Source organism: Lycium barbarum, chromosome 6 (genome assembly GCF_019175385.1).
Source record: "Lycium barbarum isolate Lr01 chromosome 6, ASM1917538v2, whole genome shotgun sequence".
Lineage (NCBI taxonomy): Eukaryota > Viridiplantae > Streptophyta > Magnoliopsida > Solanales > Solanaceae > Lycium > Lycium barbarum.
This window is the reverse complement of record NC_083342.1, coordinates 1,033,628-1,050,427: the sequence shown is the minus strand read 5'-3', so window position 1 is coordinate 1,050,427 and position 16,800 is coordinate 1,033,628. Positions and strand designations below refer to the sequence as shown.

At 34.0% G+C, this 16,800-nt stretch overlaps 2 protein-coding genes across 3 annotated transcripts; both read left to right on the top strand.

Moving 5' to 3' along the window:
• Positions 1-2,153: 2,153 nt before the first annotated feature.
• Positions 2,154-9,330, top strand: LOC132600380 (P-loop NTPase domain-containing protein LPA1 homolog 2-like). 2 transcript variants are annotated; one of them, XM_060313490.1, is made up of 8 exons: positions 2,154-2,359; positions 3,753-3,939; positions 4,978-5,282; positions 6,182-6,263; positions 6,851-7,249; positions 7,348-8,088; positions 8,270-8,383; positions 8,659-9,330. In XM_060313490.1, the coding sequence occupies exons 2-8, from the start codon at positions 3,787-3,789 to the stop codon at positions 9,052-9,054; spliced, it is 2,190 nt and encodes a 729-aa protein (XP_060169473.1). In that variant the 5' UTR covers positions 2,154-2,359; positions 3,753-3,786; the 3' UTR covers positions 9,055-9,330. The 2 variants fall into 2 exon arrangements, with proteins under 2 accessions (XP_060169473.1, XP_060169474.1); XM_060313491.1 differs by having other exon boundaries at positions 2,154-2,370.
• A 2,690-nt stretch (positions 9,331-12,020) lies between these two features.
• LOC132600193 (agamous-like MADS-box protein AGL62) lies at positions 12,021-12,569 on the top strand. The gene has a single exon (XM_060313286.1). The coding sequence runs from the start codon at positions 12,021-12,023 to the stop codon at positions 12,567-12,569; it is 549 nt and encodes a 182-aa protein (XP_060169269.1).
• The last annotated feature ends 4,231 nt before the right edge of the window (positions 12,570-16,800 follow it).

Here is a 16,800-nt window from a genome sequence, read left to right as displayed (position 1 = left end):
ATTTACAATGAGTTGAGGATCCATTATTTCTTTTTTGTTGGGAATCAAACATTGCCTTACACGTAGTCATTTTCACTAACTTTTAAGGCTCAATTAGTGTTAGAATTACAAGTTAATTAGAACACTATCAATAATCTTTCAAGTTATTAAAGAACAAAGATGATTCTAATTCCAAACTCAAACTTAAGGGACTATTTTTATATCTTTTCTCCTCGTATTTATTTTCAAGTCCTTTTTCATGTTTTACTTTTACTTTGTTTTCTTTTGCAATGTCTTTTTTGTTCTATCCTTAGTCCTCAAATTGACAATTATACCCCTAAAACCAAAGACAAAAGTTGTTGCTCATTTTCAGATCCACATTTGTCTTTTCTCATATTTACAAAATCCAATGCTTTTGTTCCTTCACACGTGTAAACGCCCACCTATCGGGTCTCCGGTATTAGACCCAACCCGAACCCAAGCCCATAAAATTGGCCAGTTTCTTATATTCCTTCCGTTACAATTTAGGTGACACTTTTTTTTTGGTTCGTTGAAAAATAGGATATGTTCCCTCCGTCTCACTTCAAATGTCTTATTTTTCTTTTTGATTTGTCCCAAACTAGTGCTTTCTTTTATATTTAGTAGGTTGACAATTCAAGCATCCTACATGATAAGTTTAAAATTACAAAATTAAAAGGACATTTTAGGACATTATATAAACCTTTAATTTAGAACCACAAGATTCAAACGTCTCTTTCTATCCAGTCAAATTAAGATATTTAAACTAAGACTGGGAGAGTACCTTTTTATATTTAGTACTCCCTCAGTTTCAATTTATTGTCTCACTTTCTCTTTTAATCTGTTTAGGAAAGAGTGTTTCTTTCCTTTTTCGACAACTCCTTAATTTTAACTTTCTACATGACATGTTTAAGACTACACAATTTAAAAATATTTTTTTGCTTTCTTAAATTCCGCTGTCAAGACAAAACTAGACAAACAAATTGAAACAAAAGATATTTAATAATAACTAAATTTTAAAATATCCGTTTTACACTTAATAAGGTCATTCATAGCAACAAAAGAAATCTACAGCTTATTTTAAATTACAAATTTCAAAAGTTTCATGTCCAAGCTTGGCCAAACACCTCACTTTTTTAAAAGAAACACTATTGAAAAAAAAAATCCTTTTGGGGAAAAATAAGTTTGGCCAAACAGGTTATAAGTGATAAATTATCTCTAGAACTTCCAAACTAAACAAGTAAAAATAGAAATCTATTTTTAATATAGATCACAAGTAAAAGTGGGCGGTGAAAGTAATAATTTAACTTTAAAATTTTCATTTACTTAATGAGATCACTTATGTGTTTTATAGCAACAAAAATGTAGTAAGTATAACTTAATTTTCCTATATTTCTTACTCCCTCCGTTAACTTTTATTTGTCCATTTTAGACTTTTCACGCTATTTAAGAAATAATAAATGAAGTGCATAATTTCTCAATGTGCCTATATTAATTAGTGCATATTTTCATTGGATTTGAAAAATAATTTAAACTAAATAATTAATACTATAGGTAAAACAGAAAAAATAAATTTGTCTTTTCTTGATATGCCAAAAGTGACAAGTAAAAGTGAAAATTTATTTTTAGAATACTGGATAAGTAAAAGTGAATGAAGAGACTTCGGTGCCGTTTGGCCATAAAAATTATTCACTTTTTTCCGGATTTTTTTTTCACTTTTTTTACTTTTGGGTGTTTGGCCATAAATATTTGGAATACAACTTGAAGTTGTATTCCGGAATACCAAAAACAAGAAAAATTTGTTTTTCAATTTTTTTTTTCACTTTTTACAACTACATTTCACCAAAAAATACAATTTCAAAAACTATGGCCAAACACAACTCCAACTTCAAAAATTTTAAAAAAAGTGAATTTATTTTTGATATCTATGGCCAAACGCGTACTTAATTTTCCTTTATTTCTTAAAATTTGTATCCAAACGCGTTCACATATACTGAGACGAAGAAATTACTAAAAATAGATACAAGGATGGACCCACTTGCTTCTGTTCCTTCCCACGTGTAAAAAACCCACTTTCCAGTTCACCTAAACCCGACCCGACCCGTAGAATGGACCCGGTTCCTTCCTACTATAAATAGAGAGACGGAAAAAGGTAACTGGTGCTTTGATATGCGTGTTAGAAAAATAGCATCAGCAAATGCAATAGACGTGTTGTTTTAATGGCGAGATCGCGTTGGAAATTCCTCTTTTCTTCTGCATTTGTGATATCATAACCCTAAACAATCACCGCCGCCACGTCACCACCGCCGCCATATATTCCGACGAAGCAACAACAACAACAACTCTGAATTGATCTTCGAAGGTTTAATTTCGTTATATCGTTATAATGTTGTGTGATTTTGTAGGTTTTTTTTTTGTTTGTTTGTTATTTTTATGGAATTGATGATCAATGTATGCATGTTTGATGAGACACTTTTCGGATTTCGAGAGAGAGTAAAAAAAAATCTTAATTTTGACAGTAAATGTGGACATAGAAGTTGTAAGTTGTAAATCACTATAATTAACAATGATAACTTCGGAATAGCATTTATTACAGTTATAACTGGCATTATTATATCGTTATAATGCTGTGTGATTTTTTTTTTTATCCTGCTATTTTTGGGAATTGATGATCTATGACGATTTAATATGCATGTTAATCGGATACTTGTCTGTCTCAATTTATTCAGATTTCGAGAGTCAAATAGTTTAATTTTGACTGCAAATTTGGACATAGAAACTTTTAAATTTTTTTAAAATAAAATTTATGTATAGTTCGGATTTTAGGAATCAAACTTCTTAATTTTGATGTAAATTCGGACATAGGGGCTTTAAACTTTTCAAAATAAAATTCATATATAGTTCGGATTTCGAGAGTCAAACTGCTTAATTTTGATCTAAATTCGGACATAGAAGCTTTAAAATTTTCAAAGTAAAATTCATATATAGTTCGGATTTCGAGAGTCAAACTTCTTAATTTTGACGGAAATTGGATCTTTAAGTTTTTAAAAATAAAATTCATATACAGTTCGGATTTCAAGAGTCAAACTTCTTAATTTTGTCGGAAATAGGAGCTTTAAGTTTTTTTAAAATAAAATTCATATACAGTTTGGATTTTGAGAGTTAAACTTTTAATTTTGATAGTAAATTCTGATATAGAAGTTTTAAGTTTTTAAAAATAACATTTATATATTTGGAAACTACGTTAGAAATACTATGAATCACAATAATTAACAACTCAAAATACTTCAAAGACATATGACAGTCAAAGATAAACTCGTTTGACTCTAAATGAGAAAGGTGCCACATAAATTGAGACTGAGGGAGTAGATTGTTAGTTTGCTCGGAGATTTGAGGTTTTTGTTGTCGTGATTGTTGTAGAAAATGGCTACATAGGTGACAAAGCTTTTCTATATTGTGGTAGTAGAGTAGACGATGTGGGATTTTGAAGATTTTTTTCTGTTGTTTTATGGTATTGATGATCGATGTATGCATGTTTAACTTATAGATTGTTTATTTGCTCGGAGATTTAAGGTTTTTTGTTGTTGTAGGAAATGGCTACATAGGTGACGAAGCTGTTGCATACAGTTGTAGTAGAGTAGACGATGTGTGATTTTGTAATTTTTTTTCGTTATTTTATGGACTTAGTGATCAATGTATGCATGTTTATCTTATAGATTGCATGTTTATCTTATAGATTGTTTATTTGCTTGTAGATTGCGGTTTTTGTTATTGTGATTGTTGTCGGGAATGGCTACAGAGGTAACAAAGCTGCTGTATATAGTGGTAATAGACGATGAGGAAGAGAAGAGAGAACAAGGGAAAGACTCTTTCAGATATACACGTTCTGTTCTGCAGAGTACTTTACAACTTATGGGATGTAAACCTCGACATGCGTTTAAGGTAAAAGAAAAAATTCTCGGTTTGATGATTTATATGTAAATGTGGCGTCTTTATGGTCCGTTACTGTCTTCTTTTATCTGCAACTGATTTCTAACGCCTGAATGTTTTTTCTCATGCTTATGTTTTGATTTGTATTTGGAAGTTTTTCCTTCTTACTGTTGAACATGCTCATCGATAATTGTTAGTACACAGTAATTGATCTATGATTACAATTTTTATTTAGTTCTGTGTGTTGCCAATATCTCACTGACCAGTTATAAAAAGAAATTCTTAACCTAAAAACACCTTCTGATTTAACCTAAAGATAGAACAAATATTTCTGGTCTATCTATTTTTTTCTTTTTCAAGGTTGAAGTTTGACAGTTAGGCTAATGACTATCTTTGTGAAGTCTGAGCGCCCCCCCCCCCCCCCCCCCCCCCCCCACACACACACACACAACCACCAAAAAAAAAAAATTGTGTTCTTTCAAGGAATGAAATTAATGCCTTCTTGATTTTTGCTCACGTGTGATGTGTTCTTTCCTAATTCTATGCTTGAGACAGTTTCATGTTAATTTTTTGCTATATTCCTCCATAAATGCTGCGAGGACACTCATTCTTGCCAATCCTTAAAAGCGGAATATTAAATGGGACTTACTTATCAAAAAAAAAAAAAAAATCTAAATGAGACTTAATTTTCCTTTTAGTCGATATAAAGAATCTGTATTTGTATCCTCCAATAATGCTGTTAGGTTAGCGTCGGATCCTCCAAAATTTGTGCATTTTTTGGAGATCGGACACGTGTGTGGCTGTTTTTTTGGAGGATCCGAGCAACATAAATTTTTTGTATCCTTCTTAAAGGACAATTGAGTCTCATCTGAGATTCTGCTTTTAATGATTGTCAAGAATGGTTTAAGCCTGCTGATGAGAGTTCACGTTCATAAGAATCCACCTAGCTGATGTTCTTTAGAGGATTTGTTTGCACTATGCCCTCCAAATTCGCCTAAGAGCATATATAGGCGTTTTTATTGCTGAATCCTTTTTTTCCTGCATGAACAGATTAGCAGGACAGTTTTTGACAAGATGAGAAGTGAATGCATGGGCGATAAGTTGCTCTCAGCAGATAGAGCACAATTGGGACAGGATAACTTTAAAGGACTTCATCATAAAGAGTCCACTACCTTTATCAATGGATTCTTGGATAAAGGGAACAATCAAAGTGAAAGCAAACCATTTGAGTTGTACAAAAGGCGCACGACAGTGATTGTCAAGAGAGAAACTTTTCTAGATGTAATTTGTGATGCTTTAACCGAATACAAGTATATGGGCCCCAACCAGAGGGCTGACTTAATTTTGGCTTGCAGGTGAGGTTCTGCTGTCTCTCTGTTAGTATTACTAGGTGCTTTTTGCTGTTTGTAACAACACACCACCCCCACCCCCTCAAAAAAAAAAAAAAAAAACCCCAACAACGCACCCCCCCCCCCCCCCCAAAACCCACCCCCAAATACACAAAAAATCACAGCTATTTATATGATGACATGGGAATTCTAGTTTTGTAGCCCGTCCTCTTTTCTGAGATTTGATCATTCTTTAGCCTAATCTTAAGAGAAGTTTTGCAGAAACCAGGGAGTTGTAAGAGAAGCAAAGTAGAAGTTTCCATTTAATGGTCTATATGGTTTCATGGCTAACTGATATAATTTATCTGCTGTTCAATTAGAGGACAACATGATGTATTTGTTGGTGAATCGAACAAGTATTATGAAATGAGTCTGCCAGTCTCATCAGCTGTCACTGATCAGGCTTTGCTAGCAGTTCCCCCCCTCCCCTTGAGATGAGTTTATGTCCTTATTAGTAAATATGTCACTGAAATGAAGGTTTTACCGTTACTCTATGTATTTACTAAGAAATGCATTAAAATCTCTCCACGGTAGAAATGTGCCCCTTCATTTACAAACTGTGGGAGTAATTGTTGCCTTTGGGGGTTTCCTCAATCATTTTCTAATCAAAATTCAATCAGCATGATTCTGGATTGTGTTAATCGAGTTTATGAACATCATTTGCCTTTATTTTCTGTTTCCTGTATTTGCGGACCTGTGGTTATGTATAGTTCAATGTCACTTGTTAAAGTAGGGGAATAATGGCCTTATCCATTTATCTGTGCATGATGATTGATATAGGAGGGTGATGATGTGCTCATCTGCTGATATTTTCTTCAGTGTACCTTGTTATGTATTTTCTTCACAGAGTTGTTGGTATGTTTCAGGATCCGAGAAAGAAAAGAATCTGTAACCGTGCTATTGTGTGGGACTAGTGGCTGTGGGAAATCTACCTTGTCTGCTTTGCTGGTATTGTCTCATAGCCTTGACTGTAGTACTAACCTCCTAATTTTGGCATGTCATGTACTCCCTCGGTCCCATTTATGTGACTCCATTTGAATTGATATTAATATGATGTATTTGCTATACAACTGGTAATTGAAATGATAGTTATATCTGTGGTTTTAAAAGAGAAAGTAGCAAAAAAGCAACAAAGCTTATGAGGCTTGAAGTGACAAGTGAAAAGTGAAACACCATGCATCTTTTTAAGTGAAGTGCATAAGCTTATGAAAAATTATAAATTCTGATTATCTTTGAAGTGAAGCGCATAATTTATGAAAATCAAAACAATACCAAACAGATATGATTTTAGTACTATGATAATCAAATTGCAAACAAAATAATTTATTGTAGCATCTGATATACAATAATGAACCTTAATATTTGAGAAAGCTCAATAAAATAACTAAGTACATATTTTTGGTGGATTGATGTCTAAACATTATAAATTAGGACATGAGGTGTGTATGATTGTCGTCTTTTAAAGTCCAGAAATGGAATTGCCATGTATATTGGGACATAAGGTGTATATGATTTCTTTCCAATTATCTTCACAGGGCAGCAGGTTGGGTATAACGACTGTGGTGTCCACCGACTCCATTCGACATATGATGAGGAGTTTTGTAGATGAAAAGCAAAGCCCTTTACTTTGGGCTTCAACCTACCATGCTGGAGAATATTTGGATCCAGTAGCTGTTTCTGAAGCAAGAACAAAGAAAAGGGCAAAGAAGTTAGCTGGAATTTCAACCCCACCAATACAAAAAGAAGGTGTAAAGTCTCCACCTGTGGGGATTTCAAGTGCTGTTGATTTGGTTAGTGCCAAAGAAATGGCAGTTGAAGGATATAAGGCACAGAGTGAGATGGTAATTGATAGTCTTGACAGGCTAATCACTGCATGGGAAGAGCGGAAAGAATCAGTCGTTGTGGAGGGTGTTCATTTGAGCCTCAATTTTGTGGTAATAATTAATTTCAAATATTTTATATTTTGCTTTTTACGTAGAGGCTTCTTTCCTATGGTGGTTAAGGTGGTTCCAATTTTTTTGTTTACCTGCAGATGGGATTAATGAAGAAGCACCCGTCAGTCATACCTTTTATGGTTTACATTGCAAATGAGGAAAAACATTTAGAAAGGTTTGCAGTACGTGCAAAGTACATGACTCTTGATCCTGCTAAAAACAAATATGTGAAATATATTCGGAACATCCGGACAATACAAGAATATCTCTGTAACAGAGCTGACAAGCATTTGGTGCCAAAAATTAACAACACAAATGTTGATAAAAGTGTGGCAGCCATTCATGCCACTGTCTTCGGCTGCTTACGGAGGCGTGAGGCAGGAGAGCAACTGTATGATCCAGTCAAAAATACCGTTCCCGTCATTGATGAGGAATACAGAAACCAGTGTGCTGCCAATTGTGTGAGCTCTAAGGGAATGTTTCAACTGATTCAAAGAAAAGGTTCTTCTAGGCACTTGATGGCTCTTCTGAATAATGATGGATCAGTAGCGAAAGCTTGGCCAGTGTACACATTGGGCAATGATGGCAAGCCTATTATGGATCATTCTATTCCGAGTGGAATAGGGACCCCTATGTATGGACCACTGCAGATTGGCAAGGCTGAACCTATTAATCTGCAATTTGGCCATTTCGGGATCAGTGCTTGGCCCAGTGATGTTGGTGGCACCAGTCATGCCAGTAGTGTTGATGAATCGAGAGGCGAGTTGACAGACAATGGCAGCAGGTACTATTCGTCTTGCTGCAGCTCACCAAGGTTGCCTGAAGGGCATGCAAAGGAGGTATGCCTAGTGCATAATGCACACTTTTCTTTGTCTCAGCCTTTGGTTGATGGAGTTTGGAGTTCATATATACATCGTTCATTATTATTTTTTTGAACAGTTGTCGTTCATTATTTATTTGTCTTTTCCACTTTGTTCCATTAGTTCTTTGATGAATTCCCATTTTTCACCATAATTACAGCTCAAAGAGGAACAATCAGTGCATGGTAGTGATGATGAAGAGGTTGATGAACCACTTGAAAGAGACAGTGATGAGGACCTTAGTGATGATGACTCCAAACAAGTTGATGAGGAGGTATGTAGGAATGATTTATATATTTTATGTCATTAGAATGCTGCCATATATCGCTGGCAGCATGTCATTTCTACATGAGGTCTTAATGAATTAAGATCACACATTTTCCTTTGTTAGTGAATATTCGACTATGTTCAAGTCCCCTTTCTTTGCTGAACCATTATACTTATCGTGCTAGTTGAAGCCCGTGTTTCACTGATTTTCAGCTAGCAACTGGGGATTTAACTCTCTTGTTTTTTGTTTAATAATCAACCTCTTTGATGCTATGCACACAGGAAGGCTCAGTGGATGAGGAATCTACTAAATCAGATGAGGAGTATGACGATCTTGCCATGCTAGATATTCAAGAAGATGGTTATATGACTGATATTAATGAAGAGACATACAATAAGTTGGAGTTGAGTAATAAGGTCGTTCCTGTTTCAGGGGACGAGCTAACTGAAGGTTTTGAGACGTACAGGAAGAGTATCGATCAATCTTTCAGAAGTAAGAGTGCTGTAATTTTGGAGCCACCTCTCGGGAGCTACACTTCTTTTCTCAAAGAGAAGAACGAGAAGAGAGTCCCAACTTCTGGCACCATTCGAGTAAAGAAACGTTCTAACAGCATTCCGACCCTGGGAAAGCATGGGCCATTTAATAATGGCTCCATCCTCCCGGAAGCATCTAGGTAATAGCGTAGTTTGGTTCTGTCGTTTTCTTTCGTGCTCTTGAGGTAGTTGAAGCATGGTTTCTCACCTCCTTTATGGCCTCTTTTCCCTAGTTTCCTGTCTTCGTTTTTAGCTCTGTGGTTAAACATTCGGAAAGAGGTATTACCTCTGTGTACAGAAAGTGCATCTGCGTAAGTTATGCCAGAGAATCCCTGTTTATTGTGTTGTTTACTTCGTCCAGTACGTTGAAAACACTTTGTGGAACTTACTTCACAATTCAAGAAAATATGTTACTAGTCATCATTGTGCAGTAATCAGTAGATTCCCAAGCTTACTATGGACACATTTTGAATGGCGCAACATTTCTTCCATGCTGACTTAGTAGTGATGTTCTAACTCAAATTTACATACAAATGGAATGGGCGAACAACCGAACTGTTAATTTTTTATATTAAGTTCCATTTATGACATGCCAAATGGCTCTCACAAGTTGAAAATGGAAATGCATGATCGCTTAACAGACAAAACAAGAACTATAAGAGTATTCGTCTCGATAACTTGAAATGGATGTTTTACTCTTTAACTCCTAGCAGCCATTAGTCCGTGATTTAGTTGATGACCCACACGCATCTTTTATATTTGTTACCTTCTAGGTTGTGAACTTCTATAAATATGGAAATTCAACCAAAAAACAACTAAATATAGCTTAATATCAGAATGGGTAAGTATGATCCTGTCACTAAATTGCTATTATACTCATTTGAGAAGCTTGATCAATTTCACCGTGTGAGATCAAGCAGGTCCAAACTGCGAAGATTTAATGTGGTTTGATCTTTTTCTAAATCGCAGTCGAAGTTTAGTACACCTGGCTTTCTTTTTGCTTTTTTATCAATTTCAACACAAAGATGGATGACAGTGCGTTTTTGATCAATATGAAAAAAGGGGTTCTCCCAATTTACTTGAAACTTAACTGTATACCTAGTTATTCTTACACTAGGATCAAATGCAAGTATGGAACTTTACATAAATAAAGCTGGATGTACTAGTAGTAATTTTTGGACTGGAACAAAGAATTTTAAATTTAGGGATGCCTAAGTGACTTGATTTAAATGGAGGGGTAAGGCTTTATGTTCCCTTCTAAATGTCTTCCACTTTTGGTTGTTAATATACTGGTTGGGATCTTGAGTATGATATTAAATTTTAAAAAGATAATTTGAGAATTACTACGGTATGACAATGTGTTGCATCAATTGTACCTGGTATTAGGAAAGCGAAAAAACAGAGTTGTTAGGAGTGCATAGTAATTTCTTGCATGTAATATTTCGCCTACATTAATTAGGATGCACTACTTGCTGTACATTTGACGAACTGACAGAGTTGAGTCTTTTTTAAACACTATACGAGCACCCTTTCGTCAACCACCACCACAACAATAATCCAATGTGATCCTATTATAAGTGAATTTTGGTGGAGAGTGGGATGCACACATACATACTCCTACCTTGTGAGCAGAGAGATTGCTTCCGATAAAGCCTCAATAATTTACAACCAAACAAATATTTAGGGATTGTTTTAGAACACAAGTTTCAAAAGTATTCCTTTATTTCTTAAACTCCACACCTAGTCAAACTATATCCCATAAAATGGAATGGATGGAGTATTATTTTTTGTATTAGCGATTCCAGTTTGAAGCAATTGACAAATTTAAAGAATACAATGGAATTTCACAAAATTAAAATAAATCGTATAGCTAATACAAGTCATCGGCTTAGCAAATTAAACTCTTAGTTTATTAGGAACCCCATGTATTAAGCTTATTGATCCCCTAAATATGTCTCTCACAAATAATGAATTGAACCTACTGCTAATTCTTCAAGTCGAGGAATAAATCTTTATGTCTATTATATTTCTCATTTGTTTGATTTTAGAAATTTAATGCGAAAGTTCTATAAAATGTTCAACATACAAATGTCTACGAATATAAAAAAAGAAACATCAATTAAAAAGATTAAAAACCTAAACAAATTATTTCGACATGACATAGATCATACAATTACGCACAAGACTTCAAGCAAATCATGCAAAGACGGTAGGGATGAATTCCATTAAAGTGCTTTCAAGTCGTAAATTGAGATAGATGATATCGAGAGAATGAGATATTTTCTCTTATATGTTTTATTGACAGATTTTCTGGCTTGAATTTCAATGGTTAGTCGACTTTGAATATCAGGTTGCTAAAAAAGATACAAAATTTACTATATCATTTTAGAGATTAATTACAATGTATCACATTAAGTGCACGAGAACGTTTAAGGGGTTTATACATGTGTAATTGTGTTAGAGTTTAGGTTTTTCTATCACGACATTCTTTCACTTATTGTAAGTTATGATTAGGTTTTACAAGTTTTTAAATGCTATGGAACACGCACTAATTACATTAAGATTTTAAATTGAAGTGCTTAATTTTATTCATACGGTAATATGAGTTAGACAATACATATTTTCACATTATTAAAGGTTATAGTAGGGGATCTTCTACTAAGCATGACAACAAAAGGAAATATATATATATTCAAACAAGAGCAAATCTAGAAAATAAACAAATCCAATAGGAAAAATATTTATATCTCAGAAATTAACATCATTTTACATATGAACTTACTAAAAGATATGCTATAAAAGAATGGCGTAGCAAAAACTTTGTCAACAAATCAAATAACATAACTCTAATTAAGAAAAAAAATGTAATGTGTAATTATAATCTTTACAGATTGGCATTGACTATACAAAAAAAAGGAAACTCATCAATCAATATTATGATTTTGGTTCAAATCCATCTGAAAAAGGAATTAACATTAATTTTTTACTCTCTTTTTATTTGAGTTCATTTCCATCAAATAATTCGATGATTTTACCCCTATAAATACACTCTTGGTGTTGAGACCCAACATCACATTTTCTTATTAATTCTCAAATTACAGTTTTTAGCCATGAGAAAGCCTAATGGTCGCAAAAGAGTTGAGATGGCAAAGATGCAAAAGAAGAGCAACTTAGAGGTAACTTTTTCTAAACGTCGTGTTGGTCTCTTTAAGAAGGCAACTGAACTTGCTATCCTATGCGAAGCTAAAATTGCCACTGTGATTTTTTCTCCTAGCAACAAAATTTACACATTTGGTCACCCTTCTGTCATTTCTATTGTGGATAAGTTCCTTGGACTAAATCTTGACGAGCCTACTTATCACAATGGTACAGTTGGTGAGGTAATTAATCAGTTAAACCAGACGGAGGACAGACTTAAAGACGAGAAAAGACATGGAGAAACACTTCAAACAACGGGGGGGAAAGCTCCAGTACTTGAAGAACTCAACTATTTCCAACTTCAAGAACTGAGCGAGGCCCTGGAAGCCAAACAAAAGGAAGTTGAAAGAATGGCCAACCAACAAAAGGAGAATGGTATTGTCTTCCCCTATAGAACACTTGGAGCTGCATTGGCTCTTTCATCTGGTTCTGAGGCTGGACCATCTGGACCTCGGGACTAGATTTTTCTCATTTGAAAAAAAAAAGACCCCAAGACCCAACTTATAGACCAATATGGTCAAACTATTTATTTTTCTTGTCAACTCTTTTCCCTAGAACTTGTGTGTTTGTTTCTAGCTTTGTGGTTAAACGTTGGAAAAGAGGTACTATCTCTATGTAGAGAAAGGGTACCTGCATAAATTATGCTAGAGAATGTCTGTTTTTTGTGTGTTGTTTACTTTGTCAGTACGTTCAAACATGTCTTAGAACTTCTTTTCGTCTATCAATTTAAGAAAATATGTTACTTGTCATTATTGTGCACTAATTAGTAGACTCCAAGGTTATAATGGATAGATTTTGGACGGCGTAATGTTACTTCCATATCGACGTGGTTTCAACATTTTAAATCAAATTTAAATACAAACGGAATGCACCAACAACCGAATCCTTAATTTTTCATATTAATTAGTTTCATTTATGACATGTCCAGTGGCTCTTACAAGTCGAAAAAATGAAAATGCATGATTGCTTAACCAACGAAACAAGAACTAAAATAGGATTATTCGACTCGACTACTTGAAATGGATGTTTTACTCTTAACCCCTGACAGCCATTAGACCGTGATTAATTGTTGACTCAACATGTCTTTGTTATTTTATACCTTCAAGGGTTGTATTGTTGAATATTAATCTTGTTTATTGAAATGGAACCCTATAGATATGGGAAATCAAGTAAAAATAACCAAATAGAGCTTAATATAAAAAAATGTAAGTATGATCCTGCGGCTATGATACTGCAGAGCAATTCTTTATTTGAGAAGCTTTTATCAATTTCTACCCGTTGTTGATCAAATTATGGATTCAAATTGTGGAAATAACTTCTTATAAAAAAATTATAAAGTGAGACTGTGTGCGTAAGATTCCAATGTGGACTTTTTCTTTTCTAGATCGCGGGCAGAGCCGAAGTTTAGTACACCTGACTTTCATATTACTCTTTCATCAATTTCAATACAAACATGGATGGTTGTGTGTACTTGCACGATATGAAACAAGGAGTTCCTCTTCCAATTATTTTAAAAGCTTAAATGTATACATAGGTATTCTTATACTAGGATCAAATGTAAGTATGGAATTTACATAGATAAGGTTGTATGTACTATTAGTAATTTTTGGACTAGATATAAAAAATTTAAAGTTAGGGATGCCTAATTTACTTAATGTAGATGGAGGGATAAGACACTATGTCCCCTTCCACGTGTCTTTCTCCTTTTGGCTGCTTATAATATACAGGTTCGGATCATGTTTAAACCCCTATCGACTTTTATTATTAATAGAACTTCAAAAAGGAAAATAAAAATACAAGGAGGAGCAAAACTTTATCTTACTTCAATCACAAAACATTGTTATTATTGTTATTATTTTCGTATTGGTTTGAGCGATTCAAGTCTGAACTCTGAAGCAATTGACAAATTTCAAGAATACACTGCAATGTCACAAAATTTAAATAGATAGTATAGCTAATACACGTCATCGTCTTAGTAAATGATCAAACTCTTACTTTATCAAGAACCACATGTATTAAGCTTACTAGTCCCCTAAATATGTCTCTTGCAAAGAATAATTTTAACTTACTGCTAATTTTTCAAGTGGAGGAATAAATTTCTATGTGTATATTGTTTTACGTGTATAAGTTGTTGATGTTAGAGATTTGATGTGAAAGTTCTATATACTGTTCAACATACAGATATGTCTATGGATAATAATATTAATTAAAAAAAAAACATCAATGAGAACGGTTCGAAACCTAAACAAATTAATTCTACATTGTAGGGTGGATCTCGAAAGATATGAAAGATCTCTCTCCAAGCCATACATACGACTTTCATTGAGTATGACTTTCCGTAGAATTCTATATGTATCTATGAGTTCGAGTATGGAATTCTGTTTACTCAGTTTAAATTGAGTATCCGTTTCCCTCCCTTTCCTGCTAGGATTGGAAATCCTGTATTTTAAATATCCATACGATTGAGTCCTTGGGTCTCCGAAATAGTGTAAAATGAAGTGCTTCGAATCATTGCTATTTGACTCGGACCTATTCTAAACAAGTCGAGGTATTTCAAATTGTTTGTTGACACGGACAAAGTCAGGGAAAACCTCTAAAATTATTTTAATATTGAACCTTGGACATATAAGAATTCCGAAGCGAATCTCTTTAGAAAGAAGATCTTTTATCTCATGGTAGCCTACTCGAGTCCCCTTACGAAACTGTTACACATTTATACACCCGCTCAGAAGAAGCTCATGCAAAGAAGGTAGGGATGAGTTTCATTAAAGCACTTCCAAGTCGCAAAGTTATGAATATGCCTATCCTAACCGCGAAATCATTACCCGATGCCCTGGTTTGGGAACACGCTCCATACAATCCTATTGCAATCTAGAGTTCCCGCTTTTGAGTTCAACCCTAGATTCGTAGATAGTAGCATTTAATTGGCGATCAACCAATCAAATAATTAATATTAGGATTTGAACAAAAAAAAAAAAAAAAACTGTACCATAAGTTAAATAAATTAAATTTACATCCAAAACTCAACATTTATGGAGTTGCCACAAACCTAGAATAAACAAACTATAGATTATAGAACTAACGAGAAGAGAAAGGAACATGTTGTTGGGGGTGCAGTCAATATGGGCGGACATGGGAGAAGATAAGTTGGAACACATATAAGTTTTCTACCAACTATGCTATGATAACTACTTTTGAACAGATTTAGTGATATTTTTTTTTTGATGAAGAGATTTAGTGATATTTTTTATACTATTAAATAAATGAAGCATGGATTACTAAACTTAATTGTAGTATAATCACTGTTTACTGTTGAGGAATTGATCAGTATTAGTATACTGTAATTTAGTGGATAAAAATGGTAAAATTCTTACATCAGTTTTTTCAGATTGGCTTTTTAGTGTAACTAATGTACTAGTGCAATTTGATGGACATATTAGTGGGCTATGTTTTATTTTAATTTTGGTTTTAAACTGATCAAAATGGTGGTGGTATTCTTGTTGATGTGCACCATATATGTACAGAATTAAGCAGTAGACTAATTAATATAGCATATATTTGCTTTAGAGCAATCACTCAAGGGCTTACTTGTTTTCATTTTTGATATATCCTCCAACATATGTTCCAGTGATATCATCCTATCATTGACTTCTAACAATGTTATAAACTCCTCCTGATCAGTCTAGAAGTTTTAAAAACTTGAAACATCTTGATAAAGTTCTCTTCTTCAAGACAGAAATTAATAATAATAGGGAGTGATCATAGCTATATCTAGCAAGATGCAGGATAGTTTGACATGATGGTAAGCGCTTGATCCTAACAGGTTGTTCTACAGGTAAAAATCATCTAACCCTCATTAGCAAAAAATGATACAAGCCAAAGTAGATTCCCAAAACAATCAATTTTTTTTGCTACTATTAGCAAAGCAACCGTGCATATCAGTATATTTGTTTTGGCCTCCTTTACAAAGGGTTCTTGAATGGCTATAAGAGAAAGTTTGTACTGTTTGATTTAGAATTTCAGTCCTTCAGTAGCCACTTGAGACTTCATGTCCCTAATGTTCTAGTTGAATGTACTCATCATGAAAAGTGGATGATGTAGATGTTTGTGATTTCTTCTTTTCTCATGATAATAGGTGATTCTATATTCATTCTCTTTGTCTTGTTCTTCTTAAATCCTCTAGGGGAAAGACCTCCCTGCATACATCTGATATCAATTTCTTTCTGTATATCATCTAGTTCTCCACTATTGTAACCATTGCATTTCATCTACAATGGTAATATTTGTGTAACCGTTCTTTGATCGTATCATTGTAGTGGATTATTAAGCATTTTGTAGACAACCTATACATGATTCAGTCTCGCCTTATCAATTTCTTTGGGTAAATAAAATTACAGTAAATTACAGTAAAAAAATAAAATGAATGAATAAACAAATATTCAAACTGAGGCACGGATATCTCGCTCTTTTAAAGGAAATTCAAGTCCACTGTGGTATAAACTTCACCGGTCCAGCACTAATTCTCTCGACTTTTCCCCTCCAGGATATAACAGCCCGTCAATATCGTGTGACTCAAACAACTCCGGACTAGTTAAAGAGTCCAAAGCTCCACCATAAAAACACCTTCCTTCAACATAAAATTACTCTATTTTGTAGTGTATAAGTTGAAGACTTAGAATTGTTTTTTCTCAA

Coding starts and splice junctions, on each gene's coding strand:
- LOC132600193 (XM_060313286.1), top strand. CDS start 12,021: ATGAGAAAGCCTAATGGTCGCAAAAGAGTTGAGATGGCAAAGATGCAA.
- LOC132600380 (XM_060313490.1), top strand. CDS start 3,787: ATGGCTACAGAGGTAACAAAGCTGCTGTATATAGTGGTAATAGACGAT. Junction 3,940..4,977: donor AACCTCGACATGCGTTTAAG/GTAAAAGAAAAA, acceptor CTGCATGAACAG/ATTAGCAGGACAGTTTTTGA. Junction 8,384..8,658: donor CCAAACAAGTTGATGAGGAG/GTATGTAGGAAT, acceptor CTATGCACACAG/GAAGGCTCAGTGGATGAGGA.